Source organism: Aulostomus chinensis, chromosome 20, assembly GCF_037954235.1.
Source record: "Aulostomus chinensis isolate RoL2024-O1b breed Wild chromosome 20, RoL_Achi_v1.0, whole genome shotgun sequence".
Taxonomy (NCBI): domain Eukaryota; kingdom Metazoa; phylum Chordata; class Actinopteri; order Syngnathiformes; family Aulostomidae; genus Aulostomus; species Aulostomus chinensis.
The window spans coordinates 21,119,864-21,146,915 of NC_141339.1; the positions used below are offsets into that span (position 1 = coordinate 21,119,864).

A 27,052-nucleotide genomic window follows, 5' to 3' on the forward strand; every position below is an offset into this window, starting at 1 on the left:
ACGATACGATACGATAGGACGTGACATGATACGATAGGATGTGACATGATACGATATGATATGATAGGACGTGACATGATATGATACGATACGATAGGATGTGACATGATACGATATGATATGATAGGACGTGACATGATATGATACGATACGATAGGATGTGACATAACATGATACGATAGGACGTGAAATGATACAATACGAGAGGACATGACATGATACGATACGATACGATAGGACGTGACATGATACGATACGATAGGACGTGACATGATACAATAGGACGTGACATGATATGATAGGACGTGACATGATATGATACGATAGGATGTGAAATGATACGATATGAGAGGACATGACATGATATGATACGATACAATAGGACGTGACATGATACGATACGAGAGGACAGGACATGATATGATAGGATAGGATAGGATAGGACGTGACATGATACGATACGATAGGATAGGATGTGACATGATACTATACGATAGGAGAGGACGTGACATGATATGATACGAGAGGACGTGACATGATATGATACGATAGGACGTGACATGATACGATACGAGAGGACGTGACATGATATGATACGATACGATGGGACGTGACATGATACGATACGAGAGGACATGACATGATATGATACGATACGAGAGGACATGACATGATATGATACGATACGAAAGGACGTGACATGATACGATACAATAGGACGTGACAAGATACGATACGATACAATAGGACGTGACATGATACGATACGATACGAGAGGACGTGACATGATACGATACAATAGGACGTGACATGATACGATACTAGAGGACATGACATGATATGATACGATACGATGGGACGTGACATGATACGATACAATAGGACGTGACATGATACGATACTAGAGGACATGACATGATATGATACGATACGATGGGACGTGACATGATACGATACGAGAGGACATGACATGATATGATACGATACGAGAGGACGTGACGCGATATGTTAGGATGTGACATGATCCAGCGCGATACGACAGGATAGAGTGCATAATTTCTTTGCTTTTTTGTGATAGAACCCTACATCCACCATACACCTGACCACAGTTACATGTCAGCATCAACTATGCGCGCTGCTTCCTGATTATGAGCGACTTCACAGTCTATATTTCTCCAGATGTGTGTTTGGCAACTGGTAGACAGTGTTCACCGGTGTCAGACTTTCTTTTAAAGGGATGAAGGCAGACTGAGCTAATAATATTCAGAGATCAATCCTCTTGCAGGATTTTGCAGGATTTTTTTTTTACCCTGAGTACCACAGGAGAATATCCACATTTAAGTAGTAGCTCTTGTTTTTCTCCCCATCAGTATGCACAACTCTGAGAGAACGGAGAGGTGAACGCTGTAGGGGAAACCCCTTTTCTCTGAAAATACTCTCCCATTTCAACAGCGTTTGACTGCATGATGTGTGGAGAATCCCTTTTCACCGTAGTAAGTCAGTGATATGTGATCATTTAAACATGGTTAGAGGACACTTGAGGCCGCAAAAACAGATCTGTATTCACCTGCATGCTACATTCCTACAGCAGACACATTTTTACAGAACAAACAAATATTTGACCCACACACACAAACACACACACTTACTGGAAATGATACACAACCATTGTACCACCATTTTTAGGGAGCCTTTGGCCCCGTGATCTTCACTGTAACAAATTCAAACCCTGAGAGAGAATCACAGGATTAGGAAGCCAAAAAGAAGAGTAAGGAAAGAGCAGAAAGGACTGTGATAAGAGAAAATGGTGATGGAGCAGCAGGGAGATATAAATGGCTCTGAGCTGTGAGAGGCAGGCCTGCTCAGTTCAAGCCTGTCTTTTTCCCTCAATTTTTTGGACTTCATTAATATATTGTGTCCACTTTATTAAAATAGACATGTTTTTTGTTGTTGTTGTTCTTCTTCTTCTTCTTCGTTTGACTATTGTGGATTTCATCATTGTCATCAGTGTGTTTCCTGGCTGCAAACTCAGAATATCCTACAAATTATCCATTTATTAAGACCATTCTGTATTCATATATGGTCCTTGTCCAAAATTGGAGTTTGCATAATTACAATGGAAGTTAAAGATGTTGAAATTTTCACTTTTGTCATTTTTTTTAAACATTTGCGATCGTCTAAACAGCTATAGTTTGTACTGCTATTTATAAAACCAGGTCTGGACTTACAAGCAGGTTTTTATTGGGTTGCTACTCTACAGTATTGTTATTATGTATTATTATTAGTATTTTTATTATTATTATAATCATAGTCTGTATTGTATTTGTTTAGCTGTGGTTCGTTCTTCATCAAATATTTAAACTACTCAGGACCTTTGAAGTCAAGGCCATTAAAAATAGCAAAATTGCTCGGCTATAATTCAATTTTACCCTGCAAATGTAAAAAATAATAATAATAATAGCAGGACTAATGATAAAAGAAACATTAAAAGTATTTTTTTTAAACGATGTACTATTTTGTTGATGCTCTTTTCTTCATTTGTGAGGGGAATTTTTATTTTTTTAATATTTAAAGGTCAAATGATTTTTAATTGAATAAGGCAGCAGAGTGACACTTTGCGTAGGACGTCAGTCTTCACTGATGCACCACTTTCTTATGTCACCGTGCGTTTGTGTTCTCCTGGTTTGGACTGTCGACCTGCACTTGACCGACTGGCCTGTAGGCGAATGGAAGAACCTCACCAGAATACATCTTAGTGTCACTGAGTCGTGTAGCGTTAAGTTGTCATGCCATTCAAAAGCTTAGGCAGTATTCAGTTAAAGAAACTTGGGGTCTTTGTGCCACTTTGCATTTTAGAACCACAGTGTGTGCAACGCCTCCCACCTTTATGGATCAGTTTTTGCCCTCTGAGAGGGTGAAGTTTGGACACCCCTGTTAGATGATGCCTGCCTTCCTCTGCTGATCACCCGACATCTGCAGTTACAAATTCACTTCGATTACCACCAACTCTCTGAAGATGCTAATATGTCCCCTCTAACTGCATGTGGCTATTAGCGCTGGTGTGATTTTGTTTTTGGACTTTGTTTGCCATGAAGCTTATTTCCATAGAGATGGGGGCCAAGTTTCGCTCCAAATGTATGCATATTACCTGATTTACGACACATGCAAATAGCACCAGAGCACCAAGACGCTGCTGGCTCGGCAGCACAGCTAGGTACCTTTGCAGGTTTTGTTGGTTTTTTTTTGGTGAATTACACGGATTCTTTTTGTCTCTTTTGCACACATTTAGCGTGCAATCCTTTTGTATTTATCTGAGCAGCCCAACTGAACCCAACCCTTTAATGCCCCTTTGACTTGTCGAAGAGCAAAGAATGGCTGGTGAAATAAAGGTCACACAACGGCTAAAACACAGGGGTGCGGGAGGCAGAGAAGGAAGGTGAAATGGAGAGAATATAAGGGGGGGGAAGACTTCCTGGGGTTTGAGGGAGAATGACTTGAAGAGAGACATAGAAACGTCCCCCTTGGGTTTAGAGAGAGAGAGAGAATGAGGTGTTAGCCTCGGGGTAAAAAAAAAAAAAGAGGAATAAGGAAAGCAGGATCACAGCATGGGGCAGAGAGCAAGGAGACACATAACAAGGTGAGATAAGACTCAGTGTGGCAGCAGGGAAGAGAGAACGGCAGAGTCTTTCCATTCTGTCTTCATCTTTCCATCAACTTCTCTTTTTTTTGTATATGTGTGTGTGTGTGTGTGTGTTTGTGTTTATTCGCAGTGAGAATGCAGCTTGTTGGCGCATGGATCGCGTGCTCCGATAGTGTCACCGACAGGTTTCATTTAGTTGACGCTGAGATGGACGGAAGCAGAAATTGTCACGAGTTGTTTTCCAGTGTGTATGAGAGCGAGTGTCACGCTCCGCGAGTGAACATCAACTTCGATTTAAGATTCAGCTCTTACACAAGGCTGTCCTCGTAACACGCGTGTACGAATCTGGGCTTCAGATTTCAAATCCTGCAAGGACTTAACCCACCTACAGAGAGATTTGATCCAAGACTCTGTCTTGTGCAGCAACCCACGTGTTTTCCTTGAAAAAAAACAACAACAAAAAATGTCCACACCACTATTCCAGAGTCTCTGTCCACGTCTGAAAATGCATATCACACATTGGCTATCTGTTGGATGTATCACTGGCCAGTTGTTTTTTTTGTTTTTTTTTACAGTTTGTCCACATCAGCCTAAATAATGACAGGTATTTTGAAGGCTGGAACATTTGCCCGTCTCCTTGGAAGGACAGAACAGTAAGGGCACAAATGGCAAAAGTAAAAGCATTCGAATGTCATTGGTTTCCACTTAAAACAAGAAGCGATTTTATGTTTTGATGTCACAGCTGGGTAGTTAGCGCCACGTTAAATTGGAGATGATGATTGCAAACGAGACGAAGATGCTACCTGGAAGTACAATTAACCTGTGAGAGTCTCAAACATCTGCTTGCTTCCCAAATCCCATCTTCAGTCGTACGCTTAAAAATGCAGCTATCTGGCTTATATCTACCTGTACCAAGAGCTTGTTCTCACTTGACTTTTTTCCTAAATAAAGAAAAGGTTACAGATACACCCCAAAAATAACAAAAGGTCAGTATCAATCAAGAGGAGACGTTTTTCTCTCCAAACTGCCAAGGGTATAAACTCTGCCAGGAAAAAAACAGGAGAGCTGTCAAGTCTCGGTTATCCCTTCATCCCCAACCGCTCGTCTCCAACCTTCGATCCTCCATCCCTTCATCCCTTTACCGAACTCCCATCAAACCCCTGACTGACTGACAGCCGTCCCTGTGAGGCTACACACACACATACACACACACACTCACCCACGCAGTCATCAGATCCTATGCCGTGACTCCCCGTCAGCGGTGCCACTCTTGTGTTTTGTTGTGTTCTGACAGGCCGGTGCTGGGTTATGTTTTCGTTTTGAGAGTGTTCAGGGCTTCAGGGGTCGGAGCTGCACAGCAGCCTGGATGCCCAGATGTGGACTCTCCCTGACGTGTCTGGCCAAGCAGAAAGAGCCGAGAGCAGCGCTGCACATGGGCACTAGGTGATAATAAAGACTAGCATGTGTATAGACTTACAATTTGGCAAACTGAAGCAAGAGGAACTGCTCGCATTGCCCTTAGAAGGCTCACTGTGCGTGTACATTCCATTTTTTGTTTATTTTTATTTTCAGAAATGCACTTGGCCAAAGTAAGGGTTTACTTTTAGATTTACAAATTATTTTTTTTCCTTACTGCAGGTTTTGTACTGCACATGTGCAACTTTTAACTAAACAAAATGACTCACTCCTCAGGGAGTTTCATCAGCTCCAGAATAAAACACTGTTACACGATTTTTGAAATTTACTAGCCTGAAATAGCATTTTTTTTAGCGCTGCTAATTAGACACTGCAGGTATTGCAGTTGCTTTGCTCGAGTTATTTCAACCCTTTTCAGACATTAAAGGAATGTATCAGCTGTTTGGCTAATATGCATATTTATTAGGAGCCAGAAAAGCGTATAGATCCTCTTCTATCTTGACAGATCTTGACCGTTAGCTAGTTAGCTCAGCTGCAATGAATGCTAGCAGTGTGAAAGACACTTTTCTCCAAACCTTTTTGTGCTTGCACCAATTGAACTTTGGTTTAGTCCTGCTGAAAATCAAATATATGGTGTTTTTCTATCAGATACATACCAGTAACAATATTAACTTCCTCAGCCCAGCACAGCAGCTAAGCTAACTAGTAGTTAGCCATTCGATGGTGGGTCTGGACCCCTGTAATGCACGCGTAGAGGACAGACTGCCTGTCTGGCTTTAAACTTGATGGAAAATAGAAATGTTGCCCTAAAAGTCTGCGTGTTCCTTAAGCCCACGCCTGAGCAGAACCTTCTTTGTAGAAGTAAACAGTATGTTTGTGTTTCAGTTTGTCTTTTCATAAATTGCATTGTTTGAAAAATCCCCCCAAAAATGAGCATATTGCACCTCCTTCACCATGTTTTATTGAGGAATATATTTTTGAAATTTCCTCCTTTTTGAAAAAGGCAAACTCAAACAGATGTAGGTAAAACAACTTTTGAAGAGAGGAATATTGATTGATGTTCACACAGAGGAGAATGAAGCCCAAACTGGCTCTGCGAGAGAGACACAGAAACTTTGCCAAGTTAATTGAGACATTCATTATCAAGAAACGGAAACAGCTAATAGGATGAAAGACAGGAGATGAAAAGAGATGAAAAAAATAATCCTATAAAGTAGAAAAATAAAGGGTGATAAAGAGAAATGGGGGGTACAAACAGCAAACTAATCACGGAGAAGAACAATAGCAGAACAAAGTCAATATAATTAATGCGTGTGAGAGTTTGTGTAGGTGTGGTCGAGAGTACGAGAGAGAAGACAAAAAGCCTGCTTTTCACTTATTCTTCCTCAAACAACAGCTGCTGTAGCGGCGACTGTCCTATAAAGCACACTTCCATTTATTCGCTGAATATACAAGGTCTTTTGGAGGTCCTGAGGCTGTGAAAACAGGCTCGTGGTGGGATCGAGATCCACTCTTTTTTAGCGGTGCTCCGAGTTCAGGCGCTGCCAGAAAGGGCAAGACTCCCTCGCCCTCTGTATTTTATCATCATTGTTCCTTTCCTTTCTCCTTTTTTTTTTTTTTTATATCTTTTTGTTGAAACTTTACAATGACACTGTCACAATTTCTCCTTGAGCCGTCACCTTATTTTCCACCTGGGAACACATTTGGAATATCTCACGGTGGAAAAGTCAGCTTTAAGCTGTCCACTAAGTCTAAGCTCTGTGTCCACGATATGTCTGAGGCAGTGCTTACCACTCTGTGTGTTTGCTCAGCTTCAGCAAAGCCTGTTGTAGTTTCTCGCTCCTTTTTATATATATATATATATCCTTGTTCCTCTTCCTGGAGAAAACTGTCTGTTTTACCAGCTTTTAAAGAAAAAGAGAAGCTTAAGAAAAATTAGGGGGTAGTTGTTGTTGTTGGTTTTTTTAACACCAAGAAGGAGAAGAAAAAGAAAGCTGCCTTTGGATTGGATGTCAGGAGAATGTCTGTGTGGAAAATACTGATCCAAGATGATGAACCAGTGGTTGGCCTTGATTAGGAGTGTATGAAGATTAGCCCTCCATTCCTCTATTTCTCTCTCTCATCCCCTTTCTTCTCTCCCCATCGCCCTCTTCTCTCTCTCTCTCTCTCTCTCTCTCTCCCCTCATCTCGCCGTCCGTCCGCCTGCCTGCCGGCCTCCTGCTTACAAACACACAGCTCATTTCTGTCTGGTGGCTCGTCGTCTTGCCTGCTCACTGGAGCCTGCCGCCCAAGACTGAGAGGACCTGAGACGCTCACGTGGCAGCCTGCCAACCTGTTTGTGTGTTTTGGATCACTGGTGTCTTTATCCACCGGTTCTGTGCTTGTGTGCATGAGTGACTGAGAGCACAGATCGGGGTGAGAGAAAATAGGGATGAGTGCTTGAACGTGCTTTCTGTGTACCGTCTTAATCACAGACGGCTTTCAGAGCATGTAGCAGGATGGAATCCACATATAAATGTACACAAATTGATTCTCGTCCATTGATTCGGACTTCAAACTGTGTCTGTTTGACTGTGAGCGTGCGGATGGCTGAATGTGGGAGGTTAGAGCTTGATTTAAGTGAGGGAAGAATACGGCGACATCCAAATAAGTGGCAGCTCCATTAGTCCTGGTAATTGAGCTATACTTTCCTATTTACCTCTGTGCATTCCTGCGTGAGAGCACTAGGAAACTTTTCTCTTTTGGATTTTGTTGCAGATTTCCCAGCAGACTTATAAATGTAAAGGCAGCCGAAAAAGTAGATCGGAGGTGGCACACGTACATGCGCTCATTACAGTGCCTTCGATAGTCAGTACTTCCCATTTGGAATTTTCAACGTCTGTTCAAAATGTGTTCCAGTGCGTCTGTTTTGGAAAGCTGCAAATCATCCATAGCAACCTGAGGTCTGTTCAGCAGGTTTTGTGGCGTGAGGACGGCTGGTTACGAGCACATTGACACGCACGGGGGGGGGGGGGAGACAGGAGGAGCTTGCAAACACTTATCAATCACAAATCAACCGAACAGGAACAGATGTTTAACAACACAGAGCAAAACATTAAGGGTTGTCTGAGTCCTGAATCCAATAGAATCCAGTACTCAAGGCTGCGTGAGACCCAGTGAGTTTATCATTGTAGAATATCTGTGCACTGGCTAGTACACCAGAGGCAGATGTTGTGTTGACCAGTGATGGTTTGTACCAGTGGTTTTGTAGCATCTTCCCCATATTGTGACGCGCAGGATGTGTCACTTCTACTGACAATACAAGATTTCTGAAAAAAAAAAAATCAATAAACTCAAAAGTTAACTATGTAATCATAGGATAGTTATCCCAATGCAGCTTTAAGCTACGTTCCATCTCTGCATCAGGTACGGAACCCCTGGCTGGTTCAAGGTTGTTGCCTGAAAATGAGAAGCTTCTCATTAGGGTTCTTTTTAAACGATGCCGTTAGCAAAATGTTCCCCTTGCAATGAAAGCTTCCTACATTACTGTAAATACGTAATACCTAGTCGACATGCCACACTTCATTTATGTCTGCAACGTACAGCGGCTCGACATCGACAAAGAACCCTTCATTCTAACTTGGCTCTTATTTAGCGGTGGGAACCCTGGCTGACAACCTCCTCTCTTCCTCCATCCTCTTCCTTTGTCCTCTAGGTGTAGCAGAGGTGATCGTTCTGGTAGGAGGGCGCCAGGCTATCGGGATGAACCAGCGTTCCCTGACAGCCGTCACCTGTTTTAACCCCCAGAACAGTAAGTGGTACCCGCTGGCCAGCCTGCCCTTCTACGACCGCGAGTTCTTCAGTGTCATCTCGGCTGGAGACAACATCTACCTGTCAGGTGAGCTAAATTGCCCACTCCAGCAGCACAATTGCAGCTTTCCTGTTGCAGTTATTTAGTGGAGGACTGAAGATCAGTTTATCTCGCTGCAGTTGTGAAAATTGAGGATGCGGCTCTTGTAATGGCTACTCTTGAATCCAAATTTGAAACCCAGCTTCTCCACAAGGATCAATGAAGTAGCTCTGACTCAAGTATCTCAAACGTAGCTCTTGCACTTTAAACTTCTATTGAATATTGATGTATTTGTTGTGTTTTCACTGCTCTACATGCCTCTACATTTGACCTTCAGGGTTGAATAAAGTTATTTGAATTGAATGGAACTATGTACGAATTTTAGAATATCCTGCATCCTGGTTGTATGCCTCTCCGATCTGTGCTTGTCACAGTAACCTTGGACTTTGAGCTCCATAATATTTTCTTTTATCAAGTCTAAGTGAACATTTATACCATATTTGGAGAAAATCTATCCTGGGATAAATTGTGAGGTGACGGTGACCTTTCACCTTTGATTGAATTTTTTTTCCCAGGTTATCCTGGAGTCCAGATAGACGTTTTTGCCAAATTCTAAGAAATGCGCTCAAGGTGTTCCTGAGATATTGTGTTGTGAGGTGACAGTGACCTTTGACCACTAGAATCAAATCTCTTCGGTGTTAAATCCCAGTTCCCAGAAAAATTCCTTCACGTCATCCCTGAAGTGTCCCGTTCATGTGAGGTGACTTTGACGCCAGACAAACAGCAGAAATCCTGCTGAATTATTCAGAGATTTACAGTATTTTGCTCCAGACTGATAAGAAGAATGGCCGACTTGTACAAGTCATTGCTATCGATTCATCAACCAGCCAAGCTACAGAACTGTACATGCACTGTAGTGCCTTCAAAGCAGCTATGTAGATTGACATGTAACACGAGCCGTGACTCGGGGACCCTGTTCAGAGTGTGAGCAAGGTTGCAAACAGCAGCCTGTTGATTGGCTAGCGAGAACGCCTTTGATTTCCCCACTGGCTGACTGACTCCCAGTGGACACATGCAGACCTGTTCCAATACCAAAACACACATTTACATTTATATGAAAAGGGGGAGAGGAAAGGTGCGCACAGGACAAATCCTGTTGCCTTTCCACCGCGCAATGTCAAGGTCTGAGCACTGTGCAGAATACTCGCACAAATGGACCATGGAGGGAGAAATTCAGTCTACTACTGGTGGAGCAACTTAAAGATGTCTCGTAGAGGGAGTCACAGAGTGCACAGTGTGCCACCATGGAACAAAATAAACTGCAGAACACTGCAGCGACTGTACAGCCAGACACACAGAGAAAGCGAAAAAGTGGCAAGTTAAAAAAAAAAAAATCCTCTTCAGAAGACAAATAGGAAAGACATTCTATACAAAACACACGTCTCTTGAAAAGAGGGATGGGTAACCTTTGAGAGGAGCCACCCTTTTCAAACTCTTTAAATATTTCATATAGGTCACAAAAAAAGTGGGTGGCAGCCTGGGGAGCTTCACATTGCCCAGTCAGAGGGGTCACAGAGTGAAAATGTCCTCAGTACGAGACCATGAGTGTCCGGTGTTGAGGCCTTTGTCAGGACTCATTATGAAGGCAGCGTCAAAAAAGACAAAAACACAGACTGACTTTTTTCTCTTTCTCTGCTTCGTAGCTTACTTTATATAAATGACGATTAAAGTGACATCATGGACCGTCTGACTAGGCGGGGTTTCACAGGTGCAGCATTCCTGGGGTTCTCAAAGTGCAGGAATCACAAAGTTGGGCTGTATCCGATTCAGAAGTTGTTGATTAGACTCTGATTGGGCTGGTCATTATGTCGATTAGCCCTCTCCATTCTGTAAAAGACAGCTGCACACTCTATGATGGAAGATTTATATTCTTGCTGCGTTCTCTGAACGCTGATAATGTTAGATAAAAACCAAGCAATGGCTTGCGGAGGTGTGCATCCTCAAGATGGTAATACGAGTTCCGTGTATTTCAGGTGGTACAGAGTCTGGTGTGATGCTAGCAGATGTCTGGTGCTACATGTCCCTGCTGGACAACTGGAACCTGGTGTCCCGGATGACGGTGGCTCGCTGCAGACACAACAGCCTGGTCTACGATGGCAAACTGTACACCATCGGAGGATTGGGCGTATCAGGGAATCTGGACCATGTGGAGAGGTAAGACTCGAGCAAACGAAATTGCAGGCTGTGAAAAAACAACACCTCCAGCGGCTCGCAGCTGGTGGGAGCAGACTACCGTGCAGCCCCAACCCCAAATCTCTACACACGTGTGGACAATTGTGCCGGAGAAGGTGGATGCAGAGCAATCCAGTTTGAGCAAATAAATATTCACGCTGCGCAGCGAAATGTGGCATATGGTGCAGCGCGCAGTAGCGCGGTGCAGCATATTGTAAAAGTGGTTGGACAGGTTTGTTAGCATTTTCTGAGAGCAAAAGGTGGCGAGGAATGAATCCGAGCTGGAGCATATTAAACGGTCACAGCTGCGAGTGTAGTTGTGGAGCCACTGGATGCCTCTTACTTGTTTGTGAGTGGTGCATGAGTGAGAGGGTTTGCTTTCACAGAGCCGAGTGGCATTCTGTGTCTGATTCCATCCACTTCAGCATCGACATATCACCGACACTCCATTTGAAGGTCATCCACTGTGGCCTATTCAGCTGGGTCTCTTCTTTTTTTCTGTATGAGTTGGACCTCTCCAGCACAATGCCAGACAGAGACGGTTTTCCCATGGACTGTAATGAATTCCTAGTGGCAAAAATCATGAATAGAATTTTCCCAGGCTTAATCATTTGATTCATATTGCTTGACCTTTTCAATTCTCCTTCCCATTTCTGCTTTTTTCCACTGTAACCTGTGCTGTGGAGTGACTTTTAGCTGAGACGATAGTCTGTACAAAAGAGTGGATTTTGCCTGTAGGTCTGAAAAGTGAAGCCAATGCAGATTGCATTTTGTTTCATGGCCAGCAGGGGGCCACTTTTTGTTCAGCCTGTTCACCAGCACGTTTGCTCATGTAGAATGATGATGAATCAAGAAGAAGAAAAAACAAAGACAGTGGTAGCTCGTCTACTCACAGGGATAAATGAGTCCATTTGCTTTTTTTTTTTCATCCAAGCGTGTTTATCTGGGTTGAACAAACCCGCATGTATATGAGAATGTACAGTGGAAAAAGAAAAACTGTTGCTGAGGGACGCTAGTTTGATGCCCAGGACCGGCAGGATAAATCTGGGGAGAGACACTGAATTTATTTTTCTTTAATTTAAATTTCATCCTAAAGAGAGAAGGCCTTCATCTGAGGCCAATAAGTGCTTAAAGAAATGTCAAATGTTTTTAATTTAAATACAAAGCCTCCACTTGAGAGAAAAATAAACTACATAATTAAAACAGAAATAGGTGATATAAAAAAATGAGAAGGCTACGTCCACCTCTTTGATGCTACCCCCCACCCCCCGACCGTCAGAGTGAGATTAACCAAAGCAATCAAATGAACATTAGTGAGTATATTAGAGCAGGCCGCTGCCACTCATTACCGAGCAGCTCCAGAGCTGTTCACAATGCACAACAGTCCTCCAAATGAAACAGCCTAATTTGATATTTCCCCCTAATGCTGCCATACAGTGTCGTTAGGACAAGGTAGACGGAATATTTGCTCCGTAATGGAAACACATTTGATTCCTCTGTCCGTGAGCAGCCGTGGTCATCGAGGGCATTCACGGCTCCGGAGAGATCGCTATTTTATCACGTGACGTGTTTGTATGTTTTGCGTCTTGTGCAATCACGGAGCTTCTCCGGGGCTCTCGGCAGCTGGACTCAATTATCAGCACCATAAAACTTTAACCGACTTTGCCTCTCTGCAAGAACTGCCGGAGGCCTCTTCTGCTTGATATTAGTGCCCTAGTGCTGCTCTTGGGGAGGGCGCCACGGCCAGGGAGAAATAACACACAAATAATTGAACTTGTAATAGTTAGAAAAGAAAATGCATTCTGGTCAGGTTGGAGCAAACCGTTTGTAACACGGGGTCAAGATTGTATTCAGCGGCCTTATCATGTAATGGCTAACAGGTGTCTCAAGCTGTTTGGCCAAATTGTCGGAGCAGTAAATGGGCTTGTTTCTAAGCAACCCTGGATTTGTGCGTGTGTGTGTGTGTGTGTGTGTGTGTGTGTGCGCGCGCGCGCGCGCGCGTGTATGTTGTTTTTTTCCAGAAAAGAATGAAAGCCAGAAATTGTGTCCGGAGGTCAAAAAAATTAATTTTAGGTTTAGAACGCTTAAATACTAAAGAGTTTGGGAATCTACAGGGATTTATTTCAAAAAGACTGAAAAATGATTTCAGTTATTAACATTATAAAATACAGTCTTGTTATTTTGTTTGTTTGTTAGGGTTTTTTTGTTGTTGTTTTTTTATACAAGAAAATTGACTTTGTTAATGAATCATACACGACTTGCTATGCATCTTTATGGAGATCCCAGAATTTGCAATTTTGAGTACTCAGTTTGGAATTTAAGCAATTTTATGCTTTGAGATGACGTTTAGTAGAAAGCTCACTGTTGCATTATCGAAATGCTTGAATAAATTGCTTGACTTGACGGAGAAAGTCTATATTTTCTGTGTGAAAACGTTGAAGTAAAGCCAGTATGTTGGTTCATACATCATTTCCAATCAAAGGATTTTATGATATAAACAGCATTGTTTACCACAAACATGCTTTTAGCCAGAGACATGATGTTCAAGCCGTATTGCGCACTTATGAGCATTATTGCTACAATGTGTATGTATATATATATAAAAGTTATATTCTGCCTCAAGAGCTGTGTAATAACCAGACATCATTTCTGAAGGGTAAATTATCATAGCTGGTTCGTTGTCTTTGTCGAGAACAACAACTGGTGATTCATGGTGTTAAAATTAAAGAAATAATATTTGTGCAAAGCTCATTACAAACAGAAAAGATTCACAATTAAAAGGTATTAATTCACAGCTGTGCTGCTACAACTTGGAACAAGGCCTCGTAGTCATGAAGCTTGGAGGCTAAACAATGTAGCCCGACTTATGAGCAAAGAGATACGGCGTTTGTCCTCTCGTGAACGAAAAGCTGAAGTGTTCAGTTTGCAGACTTGACGGTGCACTACTTTTACAGCCTCTCTACTGGTGCTCTGTGGTAGTCGCCGGGGGTCACGGACGGCAGTTGTGTGGAAATGTAACAGTGAAAATTGCAGCGTCTTTGTGGTGTTACATAGATTTGATCACTTGTCAGAAAATGGTAACAACCACCCTGCCAACCTGTGGATTTATCAAAGGAGCATTGTGTGGTTTTTGTTTTGTTTTTGTAGCCTCTGCTGATACAAGAAACAAAATGCACGGCGCTTATCTGTTGGGTAAAGAATTAGCGGAGTATCGCGCTGTTGTGACACGATTTAAAGAGAAACAGCTGCTTTTGACAGCAACATTTGGACGGAGAAGAACGGAAACATGCTTTTACACTTAGGTTCTCCTGTGACCTCATATATGCGTAACCATGACGATCAATTTGGACCCACAACAGTTGGGAAATGGAGCCGCAAACAGCTAATGTTACACTAACTGAATGACAATCACTTGGTTACTTAAACTTTGGCTTTACTTTTTTTCGTGTCTCATCTTCCTTCTAAACATACCGCACTAGTTTGTACTGAGAATATTTTGCTAATTTCTAGTAGCTAAAAGCAGCTGTACAAGCTAGCAAGAGATTTGGGTCCTGTTAGCTCACATTAAATAGCACAGGAGGAGCAGGCCTCGCTATCTATACTAGTTTTAAATATGTACATAAAGTTTTAAGTATATGCCTTGGTTTAAACTGTGAAAGCTAAAAGGCTGCATGATGTTCGACTGGGTTCTAAATATTTAAACCAGGCAAATTAGCCTGAGTGGGGGGACGGTTTGCAGTTGAAAATACAGACGAGCAACCAGTAATCTGAAAGATTAGGGAGGATTTGTGTGACTACCGCAGATCTTTGAAGAGCAAGCAGCTGCTCAACAGGTGCTAAAAATGATACACGATCTCAACAGCTTGCTGAAGAACTCGATAGATTAACAGCAACTAATTATTTCACAAGACTCATAAACAGAGGTGCAATCCCTAAAATTGGATTCTTGCAAGATGGCAAGGAAGCACGATTAGATTATTCGTCTGAAAAGTTGTCAAATGGTTGTTTTGAACCTCCATCAAGGCTTACACAGGCTTTTTTGTTTTAATAGGAATAGTAAAAGAATAAAAGCTTTCTCTAAAAACTTGGCAGTTCCTGCTCCTACGTTCATGTCCCTTAAGTTTTAGCATGTATGACCTGATAAGATCATAAGAGCGAGTTAACGGCACTCACTTTAAGACCATTTCTAAAGGCATTTGTTTGTATTTGCCTTGATAAATGAGCCCCATTAACCACTGATCACGGGTTGTTGTTGTTTTTTTTGGGGGGGGGGGGGGGGGGTTTGGAGCGATGCACCAGATTTGGCAGATGTGGCACTGCTGTGAAACACACTTGGCTCGACTGCAGTTCAATATTGTCGGGCCAAAAACTCTAAAGATAGCACAGTGTCCTACAGAGAGGCAGCCAGTCCGCAGCAGGTCTAAATCCTGGCCAGAGGAGATAAGGGAACTGTTACTCCAGCCCTTTTTTTGTTGCCTCTGCACGCGGAGGAGGAAGAAGTGTGCAGGACTTGAGTGGGGTTGTAATATGGAGAGTTAATAACATTCAGAAATCATTAGTCAGTGTATGTGAATGGCTGCCTTGTTTGATATGCAGATGGCTGCTGGGATTGTATTTGAAGGCTGGGGAATGGCATGAAACGGTGCGACAGCCAGAGTTGATTTGCTCCACTCACAGAGTGATTGATGCAGAGATTGTTTACAACCACAGCCAATCTTTTTCACCGCATCTGCATTTCTACACGCACTTTTCTGTGTTTTCAGCTATCACGGTTCCTTGTGTATGTGTACATGTTTCTGTGTACGCTCTTCTTGTTATTTGTGTATCTGTTGTGTGTCTGCATACATCAGCCAGTCTCAGCCAAGGTCTCTTACCTCCCAGCTCTGCCTCTCAGCACCCTGACTCCTAATTTGCAGTCCTTACTGCCTCCCTCGCTCCCCATCTTTCCATCCATCTCACTGAGGGTTTCACGCTCCTAACCATGAAATTCACCCACATTCACAATTATGTCTTCAATCAGAGCCATCTCAAAGCTACCAGGATGCAGCCTTTCTTTGGGAGCAGCGGGAGGTCCAAATCAACACTTGAGCAGACGTATTCCTGTGTCTGCTTTTTTACACTAATGACTGACAGATTTTTAGGGAGCAGTCGAGTTTGGGAGGCTTTTAACTTGCAATCAGGTGCCCAGGGCCTGCACACTCTTCAGAATGTTGATCCTTCGGCAAACCAATATGATTGCAGATATTGAATAATTCATGGGTGTCTAATGATGTGTCAATCACGGATGGTTTTGTTTTATTTATCGCGCACTGTGCACAGGTTTGTGCGTCCTGCAAGCTCTATTGCAAGTTAATATTGCATGAAGTCAGTTAGCGACGTGACACTGACTATAGCAACTCTCATCAGGGTTGTTGTGCTGTTTAGCTAACAAATCCAAAGAAGAGAGCAGCAATTTGCGAGGACTTTCCTCTAACTTTTAACATTAATTGGCCTTTCAAATGGCAGTAAAATCCGTGGCGGTTCGGATCTGTGGCTCCCAACGAGTTTTGTCCTGCAGCTGGTTTGTCTTTTTAATTATTTTCAGTGGGAATGCCGTATGTTTTACCAAAGATGCGCTGATAAGATGTTGATGTCAGTTATCGGCCCGATACTGACCCAAATAGCTGGATCAGATATGAGTGAAAATGCAGCCGAGCGATTAGATTTCGTTCTACAGTCTTACACGATGGAGTGCATCAGACGTACGGACAGCTGATAGCGTGGAAGGAAAATGGGGGTCAGCAGGCTGAAGACTGAGAATGTCAGATCAAAGCCCCCAGATTTTACGCTGTACCACGAACCCCAGCAGGTCCTGAGTGTCCCCTCTGCACTAGGGCTGGGGGTAAACGATTACGGACTGAATTTAAAGTATTCCCACACTTTAGATGATTTAGGGCGAGCTGCTTTTTTGGGGCTTTTTGTAGGGTTTGTTGGGCACCCTGTGAGGAGGTCACGGGTTCGGTCTCTCTTCTGTAAAGTGCTGCGCTAACTGCTTGTTTTTGCTGACCCACGTATGTGTGGCGATGCGTCGACGCCAAAATATGACGTCGATGGCTGCAGGCCTACTCTGCACTGAGCGTTGGGGTTTCATTTTTGTCACTGTCATTTTTTTACACGAGTGTTCAAGCACGTCTGAGGAGGAGCGGGATAAGCACCAGAAAGACCAGTCATCACGTGCGAGTGCTGAACTTTAACGGAGGATTTTGAACCCCACAGTTGCACTTGCCCATTCAAAAAAACAACAAGATACAGCTAATCTGTCTTCTCTCCCTCTGTGGTACAGTCTTTAATTCAAGCAGGATGCACCCTGTGACGATATTTTTACTTCCGTATCACAGCAACCACACGCTGCACCTCAAGGCCGTTGCTTTCATGGTACCATTTGCTGTTGTTGCACAAGCTTCCCTGCATTCTACCACTTTGTATTTTCCGTCGTCTCGTACTTATGTTCAGTATTCAGCTGGCATGAATGTTGTCGAGCTCCAGCTGGAGTGGCCAGCCTTGCTCCACCTGTGCAGCAAAGCAACCTCCCTCCATCTACTGTACTTCTGTAAGAGTTTGACTTTTTTCCATATGTCTAACCTGCATAAGGGGCCACTTCAGGAATGTTGACTGAAAGGCTTTGCCTAGACGACCTTGTGGAGAAGCATTCATTGGTTCTCGGGACTCGACTCAGCCATGACTGAGAACATACAGCGTGATGGAGGTTCCAAAGGGAGGACTCATCATAGCTCACGCTGCTGCAAACATACTCTTCTGTAGACTGACAAGTTCTTTAGTATTTGATGTCTGTAGTTGGTGCTCAAGCTGGGTTGCTAGTCACCCAGAGAAAGACCTCCTTCTGTGGGACGCCAGGGGAGGGAGAGACCCCGCGTTCCTCTCAGAGGAAGAAGAGGCTTCAGCCGGGCTTTGAACCGTGGTGAGCAGCTCGTACAAGGTACGCTGTGAGGGGAGATCTGATTCTTTGTCTAGAGGAAAAAAGAAACTGTCAGGCAGCAGAAAGAAGTGCCAGTATGGTGCGTTCAAACTCAATCAGCTCAGAAACACTGCAGCCCACATCTTGATTCTTACATCTCCAATGTAGATGCATTATTAACAAGCCATGTACACACACGCACAGGCAGCACTCTCCAATCCAATACAAAAACTTGGACATCCGTCTTTGTGCTCTCTGCCCAACAGCACTCTCTTTTGGAGACAGTAGGGAAAAAAATCCTGATGATGCTAATAACATGAGAGCATCCCACAGCTCTTCAGCCCCGAGTGCTCAGGAGAGAGAGAGAGAGAGAGAGAGAGAGAGAGGGAAGAGGAATTACTGAATTTAGCAGCACAGAGCCACCGTGAGACGAGTGTGTAGACGCAGCAGCCCCCAGTTGGGCCTCCAAGCTCTGCACAAACAGTTACACTGGATCCGACGGCTCATGTGAAGACGCCTTCAGTCCTCTCCCGAGTCCCTCCCAGTCTCTCCCCGCCAGTCATGAAACGAGGAGCTGCTATGCATGTCCTTTCATATGTCTACGAGTGTGTTACTAGCTTTCCACATATTAGGTCAGACAGTGCCTGAGGCTGATTTTTGGTGGGTTCTTTCCCTTTTTTTTTTTTTTTGGAAGGGGTTAGTTGCCCTGCAGCATGACACTGGGGTCAGGGACAACAGGCTCCCGGAGCCCCCCTGCAGAGGCGGTTCCCCCTGCCGAGCTAATCCCCTGCTCCTCAGGATTAACCAACTTCACAGCGTTGGCCCCTACTGTGCTGTCAAGGCAGCAGTTCACCCTCCAACCCTTTACCCCAGCTACCACCGTCCCTCCACACACTCACACTCACACTCACACACACACACACTCACACGCTCATTACCGCTCTTTGGCTACCCTCTGAAATGTCAGTGTTGATTTTTCAGTTCTCATGTCTCTGTCCTGCACATTTTCCTGCTTTGCACGGTCATTTATTTCAGCTCGTTTATCATTTTAATTTGCAACCATGTTAAAGAGTTTTAGAAATTTGAATACAGAACTACATTTTCAGACAGGCATCCATCGCTTCCCTTTTTCTTTGGGGTGCAATCGGAACAGCTATAAGTAAACTCCTGACTTTTTTTTTTTTTTTTTAATCCAAAATGGTTGTCCGACATGAACGCTTGACCTTTGACCTGTAAAACACAACATCTGACTGTCTGTGTCAGATGCATTTTTCAACTGCAGTAAAAATAGCTGGTACATGATTCTCTCGCCATTCACTGAATGTGATTGATGACAAATCTGTTTTTTTCCTCTGCTTAGACATTTTTGATGTGTAAGCAAAAGAAATATTTTCATGCCAGTGGAATAGTATAAACAGTAGTAATATTGCTCAACACTGCCGGTCTGATTGTTCTCGTGTGTTTATTATGTATATGTCTTGTCCTTGCGAGACACTTTCTCTCCGTCTGTCCTCAGATCCATGTCATTATAATTGCTAAGTTAACAACAGAGACATAACAAGAGCCACTTCCAAGCCAATGTTTTTCTTCAATAGAATAGAAACTCTAAGTAATCCAACCATTTTCTACAGCTTATGCTGTTAAAGGTCGGGGGGGGGGGTGGAGCCTATCCCAGCAGCCCTCAGGCAAGAGGCGGGGTTCACCCTGGACGGGTCACCAGTCCATCACAGCGCCAACACATAGAGACAGACAACCATTGGCTCTCCCAGCCACGCCTACGGTCAATTTAGAGTCTGGATTAACCTGGTCCCTCTTGATGGAGAACATGGAGACTCACACAGAAAGATCCTGTGCTGGAGGCGGGGCTCGAACCTGCTGTGAGGCGACAGTGCTGACCACTGCACCACCGGGCCGCCCACTTGAAGTAATCATGTACTTGACTAAAGAGGATATGCATACGCAGAGTATGAAGTGTGAAAGTTTTTCAAGTGCTAATATGACACTAATATTTCTAAACTTTGACTTTTGACTTCAAAGCAGATGTTTTCACCCCCCCCACACACACACACACACCTCACCACCACCTCTCCTGACATTAACTAGTAGTTTTGTCCCTGAATGCCTACATACACAGTTAACTATTTAACCAAGCTGGCACAGTACTGCTGTTTTACATCATTTCAGAGTACACGAAATACATGAAAACTGCATTTTCAGAGTTATTAGTTTCTGACAACTGCGTCTCTTCACCAACATTTCAACCAAATACAGATGCTGAGGCTGTTCTGCATGATTTCCTCTTGGTAACTAATAATCACCTCCAGCCACTGGACGCTTGGAAAACCTCTGTTGGAGCCATGTGTGTGTTTTGGGTTTTTATCATGAAAAACTATGAATATTGCCATGAATTATGAAAATGCTAAACGTGGGAGATATGAAATGAATTATTATTGATGATTACATTGCCAAGTGATGATGTGATTTGTGCTGCTTATGCTTATTGTAGCCTAAGTATTATGATTTGAGAACTGCACTTTCCCTTCAAGAGCAACTTCCCTGTGGGATTTTCCTATCAGGGGAGGTGGCTGGGGTGGGAGAATGGGACCGGGAAATCCAACAGCCGTTAACACGTGGTGCGACGGAGGGTTATTGTTTGTATCGCAAGTTGGCAGTTAAATGATTGATTCATTGTTTTCTTCAAACATGGATCAACTCCCTTTATTATGTGCGTGTAGACTGAGCTTTTCCCAGAGTGGATGTGGCTTTTTGCTGAAATTGTTTGCCACCTTAACCTCTGATTCACACCGGCAACAACACACGTAGACATGAATGTAAATGTAGACATGAATTGGTTCATTATATGTTTAAAAGGTTCTCTGGATGAACAATGCAAGAAATGAGGTAACATGGCAGCAGAAAGCTTCGAGACATTAACTTCCACTTAATGTTTTCTTTCATCTGATAAATCATGACAAGAAGAAGAATTATGTTTAAAAAAAAAAAAAGACCGTTTGGAACTTGGTTGTGTTTTGCCGTTCCCGAGGTCAGATTTAAATGGGAAATGAAACTTTCAGGTGTTCTTCACCTACAGTCTGACCTAAAACTTTAAAACTTAGCCACCTTGCTTTTGACGTCGCAAAATCGATGTGCTTTTATTGCATATTTAAGTATTAAAACTGTGTTCCTGCTGAGACCCGAGCTAACCTGGTGGAATAAATGCTAAATTTAAAAAAACAACAACAACAACACAGGAGAGTCTTGAACGTGTATTTGAGGCTATAATTTGTGGTGTAAAAAGGTTTTCGAAGCTCATTTTGAAACGCCTGCTAACTGCTCGTTTCAGCCCTTAATTTGACCTGGTGAATTATATTTCCGTGTCTATATATTTTATATACTCTCCCTTATGTGTTGCAAGCTGACAGAAAGAAAGTTTCAAGCTTTTTCTCGGCGAACGTACAGACTCGTTTTCAGCTCCGTCGCAGCCCTGCTGAGCTGATTTCGGGCTCCAGGGCTCAAAGAGATTGGACCCAAATCAGGCATATCATCAGATCTGTCTCTCTCTCTCTCTCTCTCTCTCTCTCTGCCTGTCTGCCTCTCTTGATCCTCCCTCCCAGTTTCCTCTTTTAACCGCTCTCCCGACGTCTCTCACACCTGCCGTCCCATCGCTCGCGACGTCTCTTCACAGTGCTGATTAGGTGGGCAGGAGATGATGGGTGTGCTTGGGTCCTGCGAGACGAATGATGTCATATCTGTCAAACACTGCAAAGACAATGTCTGCCTTTCATTGTCTTCTAGTGGGATGCCGAGGTCTCATACACAGATGTGTGTTAGTGCGACAGTTAGTTAGGGAGCCTTTGGTGAGATGAGACAGGTGAGCCGGAGGATGGTATTAGGGAGAGGCTGCTGGTAATGAGGACCGCAACGTGCTGCCGTCTTGATAAACGATGGGCTGGTGCTTCCGCCAATTTCCAGCCTTTACCAACGGGCGAGTCATTTTTCTCTCAACGTTTTTCCGCTCCCGTGCCTTTTTTCGTTCCTTTACACTCTCTATCTTTCTTTGGAAAAAAAAAAACACTCACACACACACAGGTGCGCGCGTACACCCACGCACAACCGCGTGTTCGTGCCCTCTCCCCATCAGGCTCCAACCCAGTTACTCATCCAGTCTGACACTGTGTTGCTGCCTAATTATCAGTGGTTAGGATGTGATAGATGCTGCTGAGATGGTTGGCAGGAACCCCCCGCCACCCCCCCCCAACCCACACCCACACCCCCCGCCCCCCCACGAGGAAGCAACATCTGACCTTTAGAAAGCACGTAGCCTTGGCAAACCATCACAATGTCCAGCCTCCGCATCTCTGTGGTGAGGTGCAGATGTGGAGGGGTTCGTTGTTTGTTTATGCTTTTTTCATGTTTGTGTTCAGTGTGTGTGTGTATCTGTGTGTGTGTGTATTTGTGTGTAATTGTGTGTGCATTTGTCCACTCAATGTGAAGATGCTCATAAGCTCATATTAACTGCGTGTGTGTGTGTGTGTGTGTGTGTGTGTGTGTGTGTGTGTGTGTGTGTGTGTGTGAAATAAACCCACTGGTGCATATGTGGTCATCTACAATGCTTGATGTGGAAAGGGGCTGGTTGTGATTATTATTGATAAATAATACATTATTAAATATATGCTGATAACTGATATAACATCTGATGTATTATTCACCATGAAACCATAGATTAGATATGTGATGGTGAAACTGCTGTTGTGGCTCTTTGTTGGGGTCAACCAGACATTTACCAGAACCAGAGCTGAAATCAAACCTGGAGTAGAAGCTAACGTTAGCACCACTGCTAACAGCTCGTTAATGTAGCATCAACGTGTGTCTTGTCGACAGCAACGCCGGTAAAGCCGACCGCCTGGAGGAGTTAATTTCACTAAACTTGTGTCAATCTCTCGCACCGCTCGCCTGCCTCGGCCGCTGCCGCCGCCTATCAGTGCCTCTGTGTCATTGAGTTTATGGAGTAACGGCTTGTGGGAAGAAGAGTGTAGAGCAGCACTGCTTTCTGACCACAAACATCCATATTATAATCATTATTTAGCTAAATACTCTGTCAGATAACAAAAATATTATCCATCGATGTCTTGCTGTTGGCTGATTTTATTTCTGCAATGGCACCAATGATAGTTGTTGTTTTGTTTTTTTCCCTGTTCTTAACCATGCAGACACTTTGATGTGTGTGGTCACATGTCAAACAGCAGTAAACCATCAGTTTACTACCAACAGTAGCATCCTCGGGGAAGAGAAGTGGAACAATTGCTTGTTTTTTTTGTTTTGTTCGCTTCCTTTCACATTTGTTAGTCGTTGATGCTTCATTACCAGGGTGCAGGCCTCTGAACGGACCGCCTCCACTTAATTAGACCGCCTGGAACCATGAGAGCAACACCCTCAAGGTTGACAGGAAGTGATCGGACCTTTCCGTCCTCCGAGCGCTGCACCGGTCATCTGAGTTTGATGGCACCGTAGCTTCGTGGAAGTGTCAACTCACAGGAAGACACAATATTTGTTGATATGTGTTATTTTGTGTGTCAAAATAGCATTTTATGGTGCGGCCTCCTGCCTATGGTTCATCATTCAACAGATCTAAAAGAAACCTCTTTGTCTGATACACCATTAGCATTTTAATACACTGAAAATTAGCTGAATGATGCAAAAAGAAACATTCCCTCTCATATCACGAATCATGAGAATTAGGTTGTGTTGATTTTGTTTTTATGACCTCAGATGACTTCAGATCAGGTGGACACGACGATCTCTAGTAATTGGTCATGCTAGCGTGTCAGGCTAGATAGTTTACATAGAAGCAGTTCCCACAGAACTGTTTATCTCTGAAGAACTCCCAAAAACTGCCGCAACTTGATCAAATGTCTCACTTCGGCTGCACTCTCTCTCTCTCCCTCCCTCTCTCTCTCTCTCTCTCTCTCTCTCTATCAATTTGGCTGTCAGTCTTGATTGAAGCGCCCTCCCGCCACCCCGCAGCCCTGCAGCGCTGCCCTACATGGCTGCTATCAACAAAGGGGCTTACTTTGGTAATGAAGTGGGGTCTCAGTCTTCCATCTCCCATCTAGTTTTGAAGAGTGCGGCGCAGTAATTGGTGTACGACCTACACCAGTGCCAGCACTCATGTCCCCTGTCCTACGTGACATTCCCATCCAATTAAATCTGCGTACACACACACACACACACACACACACACACACACACACACACACACACACACACACACACCCTGGGATACTTAAAGAGAACACACTCACTATTATCGTAGCTGCCTAAATTCTCCTCATGATAGTTTTCAAGGTGCTTTTTTAAGTTCACACCGCTGTTGTGCCGCACATCTTCAGGTGATGTACATACATTGACAGGGATTATGGGTACATACGTGTTGCCAGTGGATGGATTATTCTCTGTCTCACAAGGATTAGATAAAGGTGACAGTGACGGGACGCGGCTTGTGTCCATCTGCCTTCATACTGTATGTGTCAGTATTGTCTCCTCTTGTGTGTGTGTGTGTGTGTGTGTGTTTGTGTGTGTGTGTGTGCACGCGCGTGCGCACGCGTGCGTGCGTGCGAGCATTTATGCATGATGTGCCCACGTATGTCTGCGTTATTACTCTGCATTGTGCTGCAATCCATCAGAGTTAATGAGTTGTGTTCTACAGTCACGATGGCAGAGTGTGTTTTCTGAGTGTGTCTGTTTGTCTGTGTGTGTGTGTGTGTGTGTGTGTGTGTCTTTTGGCTGACCTTGACTTCAGTCTGTCAGCTGAACACACTCCGAGGCCATCCATACGGAGAGCAAGGCTCCATCAGATCCCCAGATGTCATCATACACAACCTGTCAGATGTGCGGAACATTAGCAAATAACAGGAACTGTTCCTCTGCCCTTGAGGGGGAAAGGCCTGATCTGGCAACCACTAAATCTAGAAATGTCAGAGGTTAAATGGGAGGTTCCTGAGCTGAGGCTTAGACCCTTTAAGGGGTCCTGAGATAAATCTTTGGGGCGTCACAAGATAATTAAACACATAATAATAGAAGAAAACACATTTCACTTTAGTTAAATTTCTAGGTATTTGGCTGTTTTGCTAAAATCCTGTATAGTTTTATCCATTAAAATTCTAATTAAGCGGAGTTGTGCCGCTGCTTTCAAAGAGATCAAGTGGTATCAACTATGACACAGATGCTAATGTTGCGCCGTTACTGCGTACGGCTCAGAGGCTGATTCTGCTTCCCTTTTAGACAAGTTAAAGTGTACTAAAAGTTTATTTTTAATCTTTTGTCAGTCCAAGAAGATGGAAAAATATTTCAGTCTAGTTCTGTCAGTGAAACTCAACCTGATGTGTCGTTTAAGGTTTCACCTAGTTTTGATTTAGTTTTAGTCTCAATCTTTTGACTCCAAAGCTTGTCCCATTTTACTCATTTGATTTATTTTAGTCACGCCTACTTCGATGAAATCTCTTGAAGTTTAACTTCATTTTAGTCGGGTTTATTATTGGTAGTTTTAGTCTACGGTAGTTCACTGGCCGAAGCTTTTCAGCTCAGGACCCCCAAAATAAAGAGACTTTGGCGATTCCCTCTATCTGCAGAGGTTGAAGTGTATAAATGTCTCACACACACACACACACACACACACACCACACACACACACACACACACACACACACACACACACACACACACACACACACATACACTAGCAGGCCCATCATACGGCCAGATTTGAACTGATTTAAATTTCTTCCAATTTTTATAGAACTCATGGTACAATTTTTTTAATCATTAGAAAACATTTACTCCTTTTTTTGAAAAATAAACTTTACATATTTTTTGACATTTGGAAATCATTTGGGGACCCCACATTTTTAACAAAGTGTTTAAATTGATGTATTTTATTTTTTTCCCCCCAATCACATTTAGGTTGTTTTTAGATGTAGCATTGCAGCTAACGGTGTCAATACCTATGTCTTGTTATCTTTCCCTGCAACCAACATCTTAACCACCACACAAAACAAATAAAAAAAAAAAAAACAACAACTTTGATGGACTTTGCACATGAATATGTTAATAGCTGCTACGACCCGATGCAGAGACAACTCCACTGTTTAGTTTGTGAGCTGATGCTAATAAGAGCCTGGGAGGATGCTCCGCTCGTCGTTCACGTCATGTTAAAATGAAGATCAACCTCTGTTGTGTCTTCCTCACTGTTCCCAAGATGAAGCTGCAAGCATGTCAGCAAAATGATGCATTTGCTATAAGGATGGAAATTACCCCCCCCCCCCCCCCCCCACACACACACACACACACACACACACAAATATTTACAAGTCTGAGCAGCGCTGCGCCGGGCGTTACCTACGAGCAAGGACTCGTTAGACTCCACTGTCAGACATTGATTAGCAACCCAGAGTGACAGAACACAGGTACAAACAGCTGTCACATGCAGGGAAAATCAACAGGGGAACAAGCCGCATACAAACAAGTGCAAATTAATTGTCATAAAGCCACTTTTTTTTCTTCCTCACCTCATCTCTCAGAAATTGCGGGAAGCTTTTGTTTGTGAAACGGAGCGTAACCATAGGTGAATATGTGCCTGTTGCTTCTGCCTCACTTAAGAACATTTTTCTTTTAGGTGTGTAAAAAAAAAAGGATAAAAAAGCAGCAGTTCAATATGAAAATGATGTTTATAAAGGGAACGTTGGAGCTCTCCATGACACTGGATGGTGAGGGCTCCTATTCACGCAGGTCAGTGCAGAGAATTCAAATCCAGAGCAATTGGTAGGTTATTGAAGGTTCACCTCTCTTCCAGAAGGTTGTTTATTCCTTTCCAGTCGCAGGGTCACATATGGTTAGTCGGTTTTCTCCAGATGTGACAGTCGATGGAGAAAAAGTTCATGTGTGAATGGTTTCGGAGCTGCCTGAGAGGAAATTACTGGAGCAT

At 43.5% G+C, this 27,052-nt stretch overlaps 1 protein-coding gene across 5 annotated transcripts in view; it reads left to right on the forward strand.

Annotated features, from left to right (window-relative positions):
• klhl29 (kelch-like family member 29) overlaps nucleotides 1-27,052 on the forward strand; it is a 262,520-nt gene that overhangs the window by 209,986 nt on the left and 25,482 nt on the right. For all 5 annotated transcript variants that reach the window (XM_086190650.1, XM_086190648.1, XM_086190649.1 and 2 more), the window contains 2 exons: nucleotides 8,751-8,933; nucleotides 10,919-11,099. In XM_086190650.1, coding sequence (XP_086046776.1) covers nucleotides 8,751-8,933; nucleotides 10,919-11,099 — 364 coding nt within the window. The remainder of the gene's footprint in view (nucleotides 1-8,750; nucleotides 8,934-10,918; nucleotides 11,100-27,052) is intronic.